This window comes from Salvelinus alpinus, chromosome 36 (genome assembly GCF_045679555.1).
Source record: "Salvelinus alpinus chromosome 36, SLU_Salpinus.1, whole genome shotgun sequence".
Classification (NCBI taxonomy): domain Eukaryota; kingdom Metazoa; phylum Chordata; class Actinopteri; order Salmoniformes; family Salmonidae; genus Salvelinus; species Salvelinus alpinus.
Genome location: NC_092121.1, coordinates 6,428,882 through 6,445,964, shown reverse-complemented (window position 1 = coordinate 6,445,964; position 17,083 = coordinate 6,428,882). Strand labels below are relative to the sequence as shown.

General features: G+C 42.9%; 1 protein-coding gene across 1 annotated transcript; it reads left to right on the top strand.

Annotated features, from left to right (window-relative positions):
• The first annotated feature begins 542 nt into the window (after positions 1-542).
• Positions 543-15,617, top strand: LOC139565205 (plexin domain-containing protein 1-like). The gene is made up of 14 exons (XM_071385358.1): positions 543-719; positions 2,011-2,047; positions 12,140-12,285; positions 12,834-12,977; positions 13,070-13,139; positions 13,326-13,448; positions 13,540-13,658; positions 13,799-13,898; positions 14,007-14,099; positions 14,250-14,331; positions 14,414-14,474; positions 14,593-14,719; positions 15,097-15,254; positions 15,370-15,617. Exons 1-14 carry the CDS (start codon positions 651-653, stop codon positions 15,487-15,489), a joined length of 1,449 nt encoding a protein of 482 aa, XP_071241459.1. The 5' UTR covers positions 543-650; the 3' UTR covers positions 15,490-15,617.
• The last annotated feature ends 1,466 nt before the right edge of the window (positions 15,618-17,083 follow it).

Below are 17,083 nucleotides of genomic sequence, written 5' to 3'. Positions count from 1 at the left end.
TGTGTGCCGCCCTATGGGACTCCCAATCACGGCCGGTTGTGATACAGCCTGGAATCGAACCAGGGTCTGTAGTGACGCCTCTAGCACTGAGATGCAGTGCCTTAGACCGCTGTGTGTGTGTGTGTGTGTGCAGGTTTGGGTAGGTTACTTTCTAAATGTAATTGACTAGTTACCTGTCCAAAATTGTTAATCAGTAACGTAACTTTTGGATTACCCACATTTTGTAACATAATCTGATTACTTTCAGTAACAAACGCACCGCATCCAGAACACAGAGCCAATATTTACCCAGCTGGCTGCAGAGCACAGGAGGATCAGATGTACAGACGCATGAAAGATATACACAGAAAAATGTAGAGGGAGAGAGACTGGGTCCCAGGGAGAGAGACTGGGTCCCAGGGAGAGAGACTGGGTGCCGGGGAAGAGAAAAAGAGAGGAGGGAGGTATAAAAAAAAAGGCAATTTTAAAAAAAGGGAATGAGGACGATGGAGAGAGAGCTGTGTTAAATGAGAGGGAAAGATTACAGAACTGAGAGGGTGTTTGTAATACAGGAGAGGAGCTGAATATGAGAAATAGTTTGGGTTGAAACGAATGACACTGGAACAGCAGAACATTCTTCTGAAGTTTGTATTTTTACATCCAGATCCAACATGTTATTGACCTCTCTGAATCTGACTGACTCGTGGAAAAGCCTGAACACATACCGACCGCAGTATAATGTGAGTCATTTACAAATCAAGTCTCTCCCTCTAATAATGTTGTAATTCCCCAGATGACCAGTAGAGACCAGTGTAAGCAAATTAAATTGTGGGAGCTTATTCAGAACATGCTTATATACATTTGTTTACAGTAAAACCGAGATGTATCTTTTCAATGTGCAAGAGAATAGTCAGTTCTATTGTAACATTCCAATGTTCAATGACATTCTGAGTATCATGCCCTACTAAATATACCCCTAGCCCGAGTATGTAGGCTACATTTGTAGTAAAGTCATTTCCTCGCCATCGTTCTCTAGCCTGATTCTTCGAAGTGGAACTGATTGTAATGAAACAGCGGAGAGAGAAGCGGAGTGATGGTGGAGACAACCACACAGTGCTTGTAAAGCAACGCTTATTTGAACCGCATAACAGACAAAACTGTTATCGCATGTGCCTGGAAATGAAACCATAGCCAAACAAAACAAGACGTGCCCCTTTTTCATATGACCCACAAAATGTATGCTCAATACTCAAGACAATATGGTTGTTTTTATTGACCAAATAAACATTCATAGCAGCGGGCATGGAATACCAAAACTAAAGTGCTAATGGACAGTACCTGTAAATGTCATTGTGGTAATGATCTGGTATGGTGGCTGTATGGTTAGAAGTGCTGTTAACGGTTTGTTCTTCAGTTTATAACCAGAAGGTCAATAGACAGATTCCGTGAAGAGATTCTACTGTTTTTACTGCATTCATTTAATTCTCTGCAGCAGCCGTGTATGAACACAGAGAGAGACTATATCATTGTCCAAGGCTAGGAGATGCCATGGCATGCATGTACTCTTCTGCTATTGAGTTCCCTCAGAGATAAGAGAGAGGGCTCCACTGTGATTCCAGATGATTTCACTAGCATCCCAGTCAAAATATGGAGGGAGAGAGACAGAGAGTGGGGCACATCAAAGCAAAGAGGATGGATAGAAAACGTGAGAGAGGCAGGACATGCAGGGAGAGCGAGAGAACACTTTCATCTCCTCAGCTGCTACGCCTTATCATCCCTCTGTCTTTGTAATCACCATGGCAACGGAAGAACATCTTTAAGGGGGTGTTGTATAGGGAGAGAGAGAGTGTGTAAGGGGAGAGAGCATGTGAGGGAGGGGGGAGAGGGAGCTACAGGGTGACTGGGACCAGGAGAAACCATGTAGTTGAAAGAGAAGAGAGAAGAAGGAAGAGTGAGAGGGAAAGAGCTGTGTTTTTGTTGTTGCTGAACAACATGTGTCTCAGTGCCCTGCTACTCATCTGTTTCTCCCAGGCAGAGTTGGGGAGAGTTTGGGCTCAGCAACAAACAGGTAAGCTTTTCTTTCTCCCCTACCGCTCCTGTGTTTTCCATCCTGATTCTCTTTTCTCACTGTACTTCATCACCTTTTTTCACCTGTTGTCTCCTCCCTGCTTCCCTCCTCATTTTCCCCATGCATCACTCTCTTCATTACACTGGAGGTTGGTGGCACCTAAATTGGGGAGGACGGGCTTGTCTTAATGGCTGGAGTGGAGTTAGTGGAATGGTATCAAATATATCAAACACATGGTTTCAATGTGTTTGATGCCATTCCATTCGCTCTGTTCCAGCCGTTATTACGAGCCGTCCTCCCCTCAGCAGCTTCCAATGCTTCGCACTGCCTCTCTCCAGGTCAATCAGGTGTTGTACTTTCTGCCGTACAATAGTAACCTCATCCAGACTCTTCTCTACTTTTTTTTTTTAAATCCCAGAATCATCCTTTATTTACATAATATATGCCATTTACATCTGTCCACCTGGCTCTCTCATGCTTCCATCCTAACATGTCACAGCAATTTATGATCACATGGAATAATAACTTTTGTATTTAACATAAAAAAGATGTGTGTGTGTAATGGCATAATTTTTTTTTATATCTCATGGCTTCCATGACCTACATAGAGATATCTTTGAAGACATTGTTTTTACTAACTTACTTATAAATGGAAAACGGTGCAGGTTCATGATTGTGTTTGGCATACCCTTATACTTTTTGTTTGTGCAGAAAAGTTAGTGACCTAGTTTGCAATGAAAGTGTAACCATAAAAAAACACCATGTTCCAGAATGACTCAGAACAACAACCCACAAAACAGCATTGCTTCTGCCTAAAATTAGATTTGGACATGTTTCTCCCTGCCACTCTGCTCCCAGCCTAAAAGTCAGGCAGTCCAGGGTGGGAAAGGAGAGGTGAACAGACAGAGAGAAAAAACTGTTGAGGAATGTAGGCAAAAAGCTTGATGAATCATGTTTTTCTTTTATCCATGTTTTTCTCATTGAGATAAAAATCGTTTTGTTTTTTTCAAGAGACACCTGGTCCAACAGCAGCAGGAGGAACAAAGTTTCAGACAAAACAACTTACATACACTAACACAACATTGACCAAAACTGTAGACACACATACAGTACAACAATGACATATTACATGTGTGTTTGTATGTACGCGTTTTCGAAAGTATATGCATTTCTGAGTGCTTGGGGTGTGACAGGAATGCTGGTAGACCGATGGAGGGGGATGCATCGTGATGTGTTTCTCCTCCTAGCCATATAACGCCTTTTATTAGAGACTGAGTACTTAGATTTGTCACTACCACTGCACTCCTCTTTCGATGACCTCCTCACGTCTCAATAAATCCTGTAAGCCTCTTATTGGCCAAATCTCTGCTCCCAAATTCATATTTTATTTCCCTTCACCTAGTACTCTTTGCTGAGTGTATTCCCTTCGTGACCTTTGGTTTGCTCCAATATGGGAAAGGAAGATGCATCCCATTCTCCTTCCCTGATACTACCTACCACCTTCAAAACAGCAACAGCTCTTCACTGAGCTGAATTAATTGCTTTTCGTGTTTATCTTACACAGCATCAAATTGAATGATTTATTGTTTTAAATGCTCTTCCCTGATACTACCTACCACCTTCAAAACAGCAACAGCTCTTCACTGAGCTGAATTAATTGCTTTTCGTGTTTATCTTACACAGAATAAAATTAGATCATTTATTTTTTTACTTGTAGTGTAAAAAAGCTGTTTGATATAGGATCAAGTGGAGCTACCCCTTGAGAGCTATCTGCAGCAGCTAACGCATATTATGAAAACATAGCTTGAGGGATGAAAATGAATTGTGAGGCTGCTGACCTCAGCGCTTGGCTCTCTGTTCTTTGTCCTGTTGAGAATTTCACTTAACAAACGACTTGTGTCTGGTGCAGCCATACTGGGGCCAAGCCTGAACAGAATAAAAATGGAAAGGATAAATCTGGATATACTAAATATCTGTGTGGATGACCTCCATAGATGTGATTTCGCTGTCGTGGAGATTTTCATCGGCAACAGCAAGGGTCATTGTGACATCTATACAGACACTTCTGGCAAGTCCCGGGAGAACAGAAGAATCCGTGAAGTAAGGATAGAGAGGCAGGGAGGGAGAAAAAGAACCCACAATCCTAACCACAATTTCAACCACATATTCATTATCTCCAGCACCATGCCAGGGGGTACATACGTGTTACCATCACGTTTCTATGATCTGGGGTTAAAGAGATAAGAAGAAAAGGCCCTAAAATGTGCTTCTCCTCTGACATCACAGAGTAGGATTAAAAGAAACAAAATAAAACAGGGATTTTTCAAACCTTGTTTCTAGCCAGAGGGGGGGGGGGGGGGGGGTATTTTCTTGCTCGCCGTGTCACAGTGAAATGTTTGAAAAATCGCAGTTTTTAAAATCTTTCAACTTTTGATGACTTTTTAACTTTACATTTTTCTTCTACAAAGTGTATAAATGCGCCGTCTTCACACATGTCGACAACGTATTGTGCTGGAAATAATGAAAATTAGGTTGAAAAGTGGTGGAATTGCCCTTTAACGATTCTTTGTCAGAATTAAATAAAGTGATTTCTTGGATGATGAGGCGTGATGTTGGCATTGGGGAATAAGACATGGTTCAGCCCTGATCTTCATTGAGATGCCTGACTTAGTTCGTTATGGGCTTTGTCTTATCATACAATGAAAACCAGAATTAATTCCTTTTCCCTCATCCACTGAGAGATTGGGTTTCACCATAACAGAGGAAGTGTAAGGTCATCACTGCTCTCTTGTTTTCATAGAAGAGATCTTGGAGTTTTTTCAGAATTGAAAATCTTGTTTCAGCATAACTCTTGCTGCCTTATCAGTTTTATCATGCAGGTTGTGCTTTATGCCACCCACTAGGTGGCATCAATTTTATTTGAATGATATTAGTAATGTGTCCAAGTTATAATGTGAGGACAATTTGCTTGATTAGCTGCACGCAAGGTTTTCAGACTCTTCACAGTCACTTTCTGTGGGCAGTCTGTATGGTGGTTGTTTCTCTTGTGGGTCTGACCCTACAATTACCACTGCAGCTGTTGAGTGGGTGTGTGTGCATGCAGTATGTGTCAATGTAAAGCAGGGATGGGCAGCTGGGGGCCAGGCCCCCTTTTTGCAGGCCCGTGGACCAGTACAAAATAATATATATATATTTTTAGGAACTCAGTCGGGGTCTCAACTTACTGTTGAGAATTATAATAGTAGAATACACATGGTGTAAAGTGACAGTTGCCTGTGATAAAGCAGGCCAGACACCCCGTGTGAGCCTTATATTCTAACAGAAGAGGTGTTTATGTTATAATGGTATTCTCACTTGTCATATCCTATTTGTCCTCTGTCATCAGGCATTCCAATACATCAGTGGTTCCCAGACTGTGGGGCCGAGGGGTCGGCAAGGGGGGGGGGGGGGGGGAGTCAGTTGGGCTTTCAACTTACTTTTAAAAGTTGTAATAGCAGAACGCACCAAATTGGGTAGTGCATGTGCAGTTTTCCTCTTGCCGTGTCAGTCATCGCAGACCTTAGAGAGATATTTATAACTTGTCAGAAATGTCCAGATCAACTAGCCCATGTTAGCTAACGTTGTTTAGGTCAATTTTTTTGCCCATTGATTTTGTTGTAATGCTTGAGTCACTCAGATACCACATGAGCAAACAACAGGACGTTCGCCAATGATGGTAGGGGGGGCCCAGAGTTAAAAAGTTTGGGCGCCACTGCAATACATGATATATCACACCTATGATATGAGACACCTGAAACCCCACCTCTTTAAGGAATACCTAGGATAGGATAAAGTAATCCTTCTAACCCCCCCCCCCCCCCTTAAAAGAGTTAGATGCACTATTGTAAAGTGGTTGTTCCACTGGATATCATAAGGTGAATGCACCAATTTGTAAGTCGCTCTGGATAAGAGCGTCTGCTAAATGACTTAAATGTAAATGTAAAATATCACCCACGCCTGCTGATTTTAAAAACAGACCTTCTCAAACACCATAGTCACACGTGCCTCATTCTTCAAACTGATTCTGTGTTCTCTCTCCCATCTGGGGAGACGACCCTGGATTGTAGTACTGTGCTGAAACTGGGTTCACAAGAGAATTGGGTGTTGTAGCCATAGAAATAGAACGGTCCTATACGTTTCACATCACCAGAAACATGCTGCAGTGCAGGCAAACGCATACGTCTATGGGGAAAACGTGACACCAAAGATCCAATTAGACTTTTTATATTTTATTTTGCAGACTGTCCCTGTACTTTTCCTCAAAAAAGAAGAGCAAAGATACAAAACAAATCTCCCTCGTGACACTACCCACTATCATTGGCCTCTCACACACTTTTAGCTTTTTAATTGTCCTTTAGTCCCCTCCATTTCCTATCTCCCCCTTCACAGCCCTCTATATACTCCTGATCTCGACTTGAAGCCTCTCGATGTATTTAATTGGTCTCCCCCTGCTCTGGGTATAATAGTCTGTAGGGTTATGCCATATAATTACTAGCCTTGGTGCTAGTCGGTTTGTTTCTGCTCTCTTGCCAAGCAGGCAGTAGGTAGCCTACCGGTTAAGAGTGTTGGGACAATAACTAAAAGGTTGCTGGTTCAAATACTCGCTGCGGACTACCAAACACATGTTTGTATTGACAATGGAGCAGGGCAAAAGCACAAACAGATCTGGGACCAGGCTATAGAACGCATAGGAATTGAACAGTGATTTATAGGATCTATATCAGTTATATACATCCAGTTGTACATGGTGGTCATTATGTTTTAGTGAAATATATATATATCTGAACATTTCCTTTGAAATAGACATCTGCTAGAGCCATTCAGAGTGTACCATGTAAGAATGTCAAATGATAATGGCAATAAAATAAGACATTTATGATTTACAAATATGATGGAATGATAAACCCCTGGTTTCCTGAGTCTATTTGAGATGGAGGGACGGGGGGGGACAGAGCACATGCAAAACAGTCTGGATGGAAGCGTGACTCTTTACCACAACAGTCCTTTACGACTAGGAAGTGACATCTCTTCCTCCACCTCCTGCCCTCCTCAGGCTCCTCTTGTTGTCTTGGTGATTAGCCAGTGATTTAAGTACCGATGGCCTTGAGCGTTTTATTCTAGACCACTTAACTGATCAGAGATGGCCAACTACAGCCCTGCTCCCTACACCCCCCTAGCTCCCTCTACACATTCCACTTGCAGGCTATTTCAGTGTTTGGTTTCTGTTTATATGCTAAACATAGGCTTCTTTTCAGATTTGTCAGAAACAAGCCACATGTACACAAACGGTTGCCTAGTGTTAGTCAAGCACCAGATAATTTTTACTTAAATCAGGCAAGTCAGTAAAGAAACCATTCTTATTTACAATGACGGCCTACCCTGGGCCAATTGTGCGCAGCCCTATCACGGCCGGATGTGACACAGCCTTCTTCAATTTAGGGTTAACTATACCTAAACGTTCTGAAGAGTTATCATGAATTTAGTGATTTGATTCAGTAAGGGCGCTGGTAATATACAACGCATGCCTGTGCCAGTCAGAATTGATTCCACCCAGTTAGTGCAACAACAAAATCTGGTAACAAAAAAAGCCGTGTTCTGAGTCGGAGTTTTATCACACACGGTATCCGAAAATAACGAACATCTCTCTCCCTCTGATCTAGCAAGCAAATTCAAACGTGAACAGACTGCACATTTCACAACTGGTAAAAGATTAACTGGTAAAAGATTGAAAATGTTTGAGCACGGACTTTCGACCAGAAACATCATTTAGATCCGCCTGTTATCCAGCTCAGTTTGATCTGCTCAACAAGTTCTTTCCAGAGAAAATTACCAGAGCAGCAGAGACGAACTCTTCGCGGCAGCCATGCTGACCACGGCACGTTCATGGTGATTCCACCGGGAAGAGTGAGCGTCACAGAGTGAATCTCTTTGCTTTTTTTGTTTGCCATATGCCTACCGATATTCGAAAACTTCCTGTCGTCTACTGAAAGCAAGAGACAAAACAGTAAACGTATGTAGTACAGGAAGGCGACCAAATTTAGGGTTAGAAGAGACACTCCGTTTGAAAAAAAAAACACGTGCGGTGAGATTTATATAGTACGTGTGACGTCATGAACACACCCCATCTTTCAGAGTAGGACGAAGTATTCCTAAAAGTTGCGCAACATTGAAGTCTGGATCAGGCAGGGAAGTTCACCAGAAAAAAACGATTAATGTAATGATGACGCTGATAATAACTGAGATGTACTGTATGATAATAGACAAAATAGTCCAATGCAGATAACAAAAAATAAAATTTGTCAGTAAACTCAGCAAAAAAAGAAACGTCCATTTTTCAGGACCCTGTCTTTCAAAGATAATTCGTAAAAATCCAAATCCAGATGGTAGGCAATTAAGGTCACAGTTATGAAAACTTAGGACACTAAAGAGGCCTTTCTACTGACTCTGAAAAACACCAAAAGAAAGATGCTCAGGGTCCCTGCTCATTTGCGTGAAAGTGCATTAGGCATGCTGCAGAGAGGCATGAGGACTGCAGATGTGGCCAGGGCAATAAATTGCAATGTCTGTACTGTGAGACGCCTAAGACAGCGCTACAGGGAGAAAGGACAGACATGCAGGCCACGTGTAACAACACCTGCACAGGATTGGTACATCCGAACATCACACCTGTGGGACAGGTACAGGATGGCGACAACAACTGCCCGAGTTACACCAGGAACGCACAATCCCTCCATCAGTGCTCAGACTGTCCACAATAGGCTGAGAGAGGCTGGACTGAGGGCTTGTAGGCCTGTTGTAAGGCAGGTCCTCACCAGGCAACAACGTCGCCTATGGGCACAAACCCACCGTCGCTGGACAAAACAGGACTGGCAAAAAGTGCTCTTCACTGACGAGTCGCGGTTTTGTCTCACTAGAGGTGATGGTCGGATTTGCGTTTATCGTCGAAGGAATGAGCGTTACACCGAGGCCTGTACTCTGGAGTGGGATCGATTTTCAGGTGGAGGGTCCGTCATGGTCTGGGGCGGTGGGTCACAGCATCATCGGATTGAGCTTCTTGTCATTGCAGGCAATCTCAACGCTGTGCGTTACAGGGAAGACATCCTCCTCCCTCATGTGGTACCCTTCCTGCAGGCTCATCCTGACATGACCCTTCAGCATGACAATGCCACCAGCCATACTGCTCATTCTGTGCTTGATTTCCTGCAAGACAGGAATGTCAGTGTTCTGCTATGGCCAGCGAAGAGCCCGGATCTCAATCCCATTGAGCACGTCTGGGACCTGTTTGATCGGAGGGTGAGGGCTAGGGCCATTCCCCCCAGAAATATCCGGGATCTTGCAGGTGCCTTGTTGGAAGAGTGGGGTAACACCTCACAGCAAGAACTGGCAAATCCGGTGCAGTCCATGAGGAGGAGATGCACTGCATTACTTAATATAGCTGGTGGCCACACCAGATACTGACTGTTAATTTTGATTTTGACCCCCCCCCCCTTTGTTCAGGGACACATTATTCCATTTCTGTTAGTCACGTGTCTGTGGAACTTGTTCAGTTTATGTGTCAGTTGTTGAATCTTGTTATGTTCACACAAATATTTACACATGTTAAGTTTGCTGAAAATAAACGCAGTTGACAGTGAGAGGACGTTTCTTTTTTTGCCGAGCTTATTTCAAGTTGACCTCTTACCACATGTTTTATATTCTGAAAGCTGAGGAATGGGCCTAGAGAAATGTAACCACTCTCAAATTCATAGTCAGAGCTATGGATGCAAGGACTGACCATCTATGATATCAAAAGTATAGTTGTAACTATGTTTTGAGGCTACACGATATTGGTGGTTTGCATTTCCATTATGTACCGACATTGGAGTAAAACAAGCTTGTATGTTAGTTTCTGATGGGGTACAACAGTTGAACTATACTCATGAGGTATTTATAAGTTATATTCTTCAGGATGTAATGGCTATATATCGTTAATTTGTCCAAAAATTGATGTAGCAACTAAGGATTCTAGCTGTAAAGGTATAGTTCACTCAAAACGTATATTTTAGTATTTTGATCATTAGTGCAATGAATACAATCCCCCAAAAACGTGCATGTCAACAGTCAAGTTTTCAAGATAAAGCTTGATATACAACTTTATCTCGCAACTGTATTCTATACAGAAGTGCACTATAAAAGATAGAATGCACGTACAATGTTCTGTGCACATAAAACACAACACTGCTGACATATAAACGAGAAGGCTTGGATGTTGCAAACATTGCTAGCCAGCATCTGTATGACACTGGATGGCGAAAGGCCAGCAGAATTAGCAATGGAATGTAGCTAGCGTAGACAACAACATCTCCAGCGCCACACATAGACAACATCTCCAGCGCCACTCATGTCAAACACCTCCTGACTTAGCTAGATGAACTGGCAACTAACCATCTCAATAACTCACAAGCAATTGCCATGCAGGGCCAGAATAAACAAACAAAAACAAAAATGACAGCAACTGCACTGCACTGAGAACTGTCCCAAACCGAACAAAAACACTCCCTGCTCCCCGCCCCCTGCTCAAAGTACTTTAGAAGACAACCAACCAGATGCAACAAAACAAAACAAAATGTCCAGTGGGGGGGGCTCTACATCACAATGTGCATACAAAACCTGAATGAGGCTAAGGCCACACATAGAGAAATAAAAAACGGATAAAATCCTATATGCATTCTTGTCGAATCGGTAATTTCGGTAATTTCCGGACAGAAAATCCCTATGTGGCTGCGGCCTGCGAAGCAGTATAACCAGATGCATTGTGGCCTCAAGCAGAGTGATGTGGGGACGTGTGTTATCTGATAACAACGGAGGTCCTCAGAGATTTGTCCCTCCTAATCCCAGATGATCTCAAATCCACATTGAGTTATTTGTTTGGATCATGTTTTAGCAGAATGCTGTGGAACATATGCTGTGTTGTTAGTAGCTTTGGGAACGGCTCACAACTTTGGTGCCAAGAGACAGAACATTGCAGTCCATGGGATATGCAAGACAAGGAGAGGAGGAGGAGGAGGAGGAGGAGAGAAAAGCAAAGTGGCAGACAAAACAAGAAATCCTCAAGGCCTTTCTAGTTTGTTGTATTGTGATTAGACTGTGGTCCAGCCATCACACGTTTTAATGTGTGTGTGTGTGTGTGTGTGTGTGTGTGTGTGTGTGTGTGTGTGTGTGTGTGTGTGTGTGTGTGTGTGTGTGTGTGTGTGTGTGTGTGTGTGTGTGTGTGTGTGTGTGTGTGTGTGTGTGTTTGTGTGTGTGTGTGTGTGTGTGTGTGTGTGTGTGTGCGCGTGCATGCGTGGGTGCATGCAGGTGCAGGTGTAGGAACTCTGAAAAAAGGAGTTCAGAAGTTGAAATGCATGTCAGCATTCCCTCATGGCCAGAGATACTATGTTAATGCTATGTTCACTTTCAGCCCACAATATCCAAACCATTGCATTGAGTAATACACACCCGGTTCAGGGCTATGCAGTAGTAGTGAACTACATGTAGTTCAACTAGTAATTTAACTACATTTTGCAGTAGCTTGGTGGTAGTTGAACATAATTCTAATCTTGGTAGTGTTTTCAGAAGTGAATTACTTTTTTTCTGCCATGGGTGTAGCTAACTACTGAACTACACACTTCTTTTTTGCTAAAAGAAAATCTGGGTGATGTAGGCAAGAATGTCCTTTCTTTTTTCAGCATTAGACCTGCCTAATTACCACTTTAAAATGATTTGTGTTAATGGGCTAAATTACACATTCTGTTGACATCTGACAACAGTAGTAGTTTTGATGTAGTGAACTACTTTTTCAAAGTAACTTTAGTTGAGTAAACTATATTTTTCTTAAGGCTAGCTTGAGTGTAGCTTAACTTCTACCAGTGAGAAGTAATTGGTTGCTTGGTTAAATATTTTCAGAGAATCTTCCCCAACTCTGCCTAAAGCAAATGCTTGATTTGTTTATAATTTGACCGAGTGGGTTCAAACATGGATCTTCTGACTGACACTGACTTGATCTGTGTCATTGACTCACTGTGTTTTGGACAGAGATGCGGTATCATGTGAATGGACATGAGAAGCCATCACACAGGACCCCCAGAGAGCCGTGGCTGGGTGACGCCAGGGTGGCCAGGGAAGTACTGGGAGGAGGACTGACCATTGACACCCTACCAGACAACATGACACACTTAGTGGTGAGTGGCGCTGGGGCAGTGGTCCAACAACACACTAGTGTGGGCAAGATGTGTACGTACAGTATGTCAATGCGAGATTTGCTTGTTCCAGTTGTGGTGGTAGAATACTGCTCCCTGCTGGCCTTAGACAAAACAAATCAATGTTGAACCGCATTAGACTGCAGAGGGTATATTGAAAAGAGTTGAACAATGTAGATCAAAGCAAATTGCAGTGAATCATTTCAACCTTGCTGCTGAAATGTACAGTCCAAGACATTCAAGGATATCCTAAGGTTTCTAAAAGCGTATCCCCTTCACTTATTTAGTATGCACCCTGCATTCTTTATATGTAGTATCCCTCTCTTGTTAAACTACTATGTAATAAACTGGAGACTGGAACTCAATGTAGAGTGTGTGTTTGTTTGTTTGTGTGGGCCTGCATTCAAATGTTGCTTGTTGCTGTTCCTTATAACATCTCCTCTCCACCCCTTCTCACACCATTATTCTATCTCTCCCGTCTCATCCCTCAACTTCCCCTCTTGCACTCACCTCTACTGTTTCTATAACAGGAGGACGCTGGTAGGTATTACTCATGGCGTAGTTTTGGCCCTGATGACCAGCGCACAGATGAACTCTGGGTAGATCTAAACGACCTAGAGCAAGGCCAAGTCAGAATGCATGGCATTTTGTCCAACACACACAGACAGGCTGCGGTGAGTCATACACACAGATACACACACACGCGCACGCACGTGCACGCACGCGCATTTCATTTCCCTCCCTCTCTCTCTTCCTCGTATTCCAGAAGGTCGCCCTCTCATTTGACTTCCCCTTCTACGGACATTACTTGAGGCAGATTACCATAGCAACAGGAGGTACATTTCATTATTCTTCCGACACATGGCAAGTTGTTCAAACTCAGATGGAGCCACTTATCATAATGCTTCCTTTCTACTCCCTGCTTGTTACTTACGTCAAGCCTAGAAGGAATGAACTATTGTAACTACCAGTTGCCACTTGCCATGCATCTCCACAGAACCCTGACCTCTGACCTTCCCCAGGGTTCATTTTCATGGGAGAGGTCACACACCGCATGCTGACAGCAACACAGTACATCGCCCCCCTCATGGCCAACTTTGACCCCAGCTTCTCCAAGGAGTCTATTGTGCAGTACCTGGACAATGGTGAGCCATAGAGTAACATTCAGACAGCGCTTGTTATTTGACTTTTGACCCTTGGTTGACCTCTGTGTGACCTGTCCTGTACTGACCACAGGTGAGGTGTTTGTGGTGCAGTGGGAGCGGGTGAGACTCCATGGGAGGGAAGCAGAGGGGGCATACACCTTCCAGGCTGCCCTGCACCTCACAGGGACCATCACCTTCAGCTACAGAGATGTGAGAGAGACTTACAACATGCACACTTATGAATCTTGTTTAACACGTCTTTGATTTTAATGTATTCCATCTTAATAACACAGTCACACTTTTCTGTTTCTCTGTGCATTCTTCTCCACCTGTCAATCTTGCTCTGTCAGATACCTTTGCCAGTGGAGGTGATAAGTTCTGCTGAGCACCAAGTGAAGGCAGGGTTGTCAGATGCATTCATGGTAAACCTGCCATCCCCTCAATCCTCAGGTTAGCACAAAAGGGTTCCCTAACCCTAACCCACAGTTATCCAGGTTGGCAAATCTTTGATGTCAAAGACTTTTGCTAAAATGATCTGAAATGATATCTCTCACATAGATGCCCAACGTCGGCTCTACGAGTACCATCGGGTGGACATCGATACAACTAAGATCACCAACAACTCTGCCTTTGAGTTCACTGCATTGCCTAGTAAGCAGCAATCTCTATCCCCCATACAGTCCTCTCAGACATTTCATCCTCAATAACCAGTCACAGGCACCGCTTAGTATAATGTTAACGCCAATCATGTCGCTGCAGAATCAAAACCCAGGTCTCTCTGTCTCTCCCTTCTCTGTCCAGCCTGTCTGCAGCATGACAGCTGTGAACTCTGCCTCTCGTCCAACCTAACCTCTGGCTGTACCTGGTGCAACGTCCTCCAGAGGTGAGCAGGAGAGGAGTGTAAGGTCACTATCTGAATAAAGGAGTCCTTGTTTCTTTGTGTTTGACATCTGTGTCTGTTTCAGGTGCTCAGACGGAATGGACAGACACAGGCAGGAGTGGCTGGACTACGCCTGTTCAGAACAGGTAGAATTGGACAATGTCAATGAACGTTCACATACTTGACATGTACTGTACATCAAATGTAAATCACAGTCTCAGCTTCCTCTGTTAAAACCACATTTCCCATCCATTATATGGACAGGCCAAAGATGTTACGTGTGAGGATTATTCCATGGGGAGACCAGACAGCTCCATTGACCCTTCAGTTCCCCCAGACTCTGAGGTCACCACTCCCCTGGGGCCCCTACTAGAAGGCCCTGCCACGGAGAGTAAGTCAAGTGTGTAAATGAGTGTGCCTGGGAGGGTTTATATCGGAGTATCAGAGTTCAACTGTGCATGCAGCAGCGTTAAACAGAGCTAGAAGGCCCTGCATAGTAATGCTCTATTGCTACAGTAATCTATGTGTTCTCAGAACATGCAAAGAAATTGCACAGAAATGAAGTTCAGGAAAATAACAATGGAAGCAGTTTGAGTCCTAACTGCTCAATATTCAAACTGATCCTACATTTGAGCTTCCTGCAGATGAAACCAAACGTGTGATTCTATACAATGGTAAAGGTGGGTGGGATCTTGATTCACTTTGAATTGTGTGTATGGAGCCATGTTACAGGATTTTGATTGTACATTGTCTCTCTTTCCTGGTTAGACGTGAAGACAGGCCCCCCGAGACAACACGACGGGTCAGCTCACACAGGAGTTATAGCAGGTGTAGTAGCTGCATTGGTGCTACTGCTGGCTCTGACACTGCTGGCTCTTTACGTCAACTCTCATCCTTCTGCTGCTTCACCCCTCTACGTCTTACAGGTTAGTGACACTAACAGGGCTCACATTCAACCAGCTCTGTCCTGTTCAATGTAGACTTCTCCTCCCATTCTCTTTAACCTTTAAAACAATGAACTGTATGATCTTATTTCAATAGCGACGCAACAGCTACTGGCCATCCATGAAGTTCAGGAAGCAGGGATTCCACTCCAGCTACGCAGAGGTGGTGGTCGAAGGTCATGAGAAGGAGGGCATCATGGAAGCTGGCCAGTGCTGACCGGACTGAGGAGCAACTGGATGATGAGGAGATAAAAATGAGTTTGTAGGAGAGGAAGGAGTGAGCTTAGAGCTACACACACATCCCTTACTCCATTACACAAATAATGTTTTTCTGTTCATTCATTTTTCAATAATCACCTCAATATAGTCCCTGTCTTTGTTGGCTAAAAAGTGGGTGGCATTTTATATAATTTTTGGTGGACAAAGTCTTCTACTTTTCTTTTAGACATCCGCGACTCAGGTTTTAGGGAAAGGGACAAATGAGAAAAGGCCACTTTTAGGCTTTGCTAGAATTTCTTTGTTCAGTATGGGTGTGGATGAGATCCAAGTTTCTCAGCAGGTACGGATTGCTATCTCACCATTTACCACACACCTCCATGGGATGTGTAACTGGAATAAACTGTGGTACATTATGACTATCAGCATCCATGGAAAAAACACTATGAAGGATTCTGTATCCCTGCACTTCCATGACAAGAACGAAGACCGGTTGTGGATGTTCTTCAATGATCAACTCTTCAACTTTTTTTTATTATTGTATAGTTAATGTTTGAATGCCAAGAGTGTGCAAAACTGCCATCAAGGCAAAAGGTGGCTACTTTGAAGAATCTCAAATCTAAAATATGTTTTGATTTGTTTAACACTTTTTTTGGTTACTACATGATTCCATATGTGTTATTTCATAGTTTTGATGTCTGCACTATTATTCTACAATGTAGAAAATAGTACAAGTAAAGAAAAACTGTTGAATGAGTTGGCGTGTCCAAACTTGTGACTGGTACTGTATATGCCAAGAATGTATTTAATAAATTGCTCAGAGGCAATTCAATGACTTCAAAACGGCAGAGTGCTCTTCATACAAGACTTTGACCTTGTAAATTAAACCCAGATTGAGGATCATGTTTTGAAATACAGTACTTTCAAAGAATAAAGGCATTTGAATGAATAATGTTTATTTGTTATGTCAACCAGAAAAGTAGTGGGCCTATAATTTCTGCACCCCGACCAGTGAAACCAATTCTGATTTGCGACAGCAGATGTCACCCAAACCAAATTTATTTATTCCATTATTCCATGTAGGCCTTCACAGCAGCCTACATACAGATTGTAGCAGATGTCATGATCATCATGTGAAATAAAAAGCATTGGCGTGTATTCTAGATACCTTTTCTATATGTCATTGTACACGATTTTTCGTGCGCTTGTTCCACGGTAATGGTGGTTTCCACTGGATAGCACAGCCACAAAGTAAAAATTGTCTCTATCGAAAAAACTCATAAAAACACACATTTTATTTTTTGTCTTAATTTAATATTAGGGTTATACATAAGTTTGGCAGTGTGGTTAAGTTGAGGGTTAAGGTTGGGTTTAGGTTTAGAATCACATTTTAAGAAGATAAAATGAAGAAATGGGCGGGGTTTATGACTTTGTGGCTGTGATAACTAGTGATGACCAGTGATGGTGGTGTGAAAAATCTAGTTCCGCATTCCATGGAATCAACCAACTTAAAATCATTGAGTATTGCTATTTGTGTTGGATTTAAGTATCAAATATAGTATACGCTGATCGATCTCCATAGATTGATATCTGAT

What these genes read in the sequence shown, in the direction of transcription:
- LOC139565205 (XM_071385358.1), top strand. Translation starts at nt 651, where the DNA reads ATGTTATTGACCTCTCTGAATCTGACTGACTCGTGGAAAAGCCTGAAC. An exon ending in CATACCGACCGCAGTATAAT is followed by an intron (nt 720 to 2,010) that starts GTGAGTCATTTA and finishes TGTTTCTCCCAG; the next exon opens with GCAGAGTTGGGGAGAGTTTG. An exon ending in TTGGGCTCAGCAACAAACAG is followed by an intron (nt 2,048 to 12,139) that starts GTAAGCTTTTCT and finishes TGTTTTGGACAG; the next exon opens with AGATGCGGTATCATGTGAAT.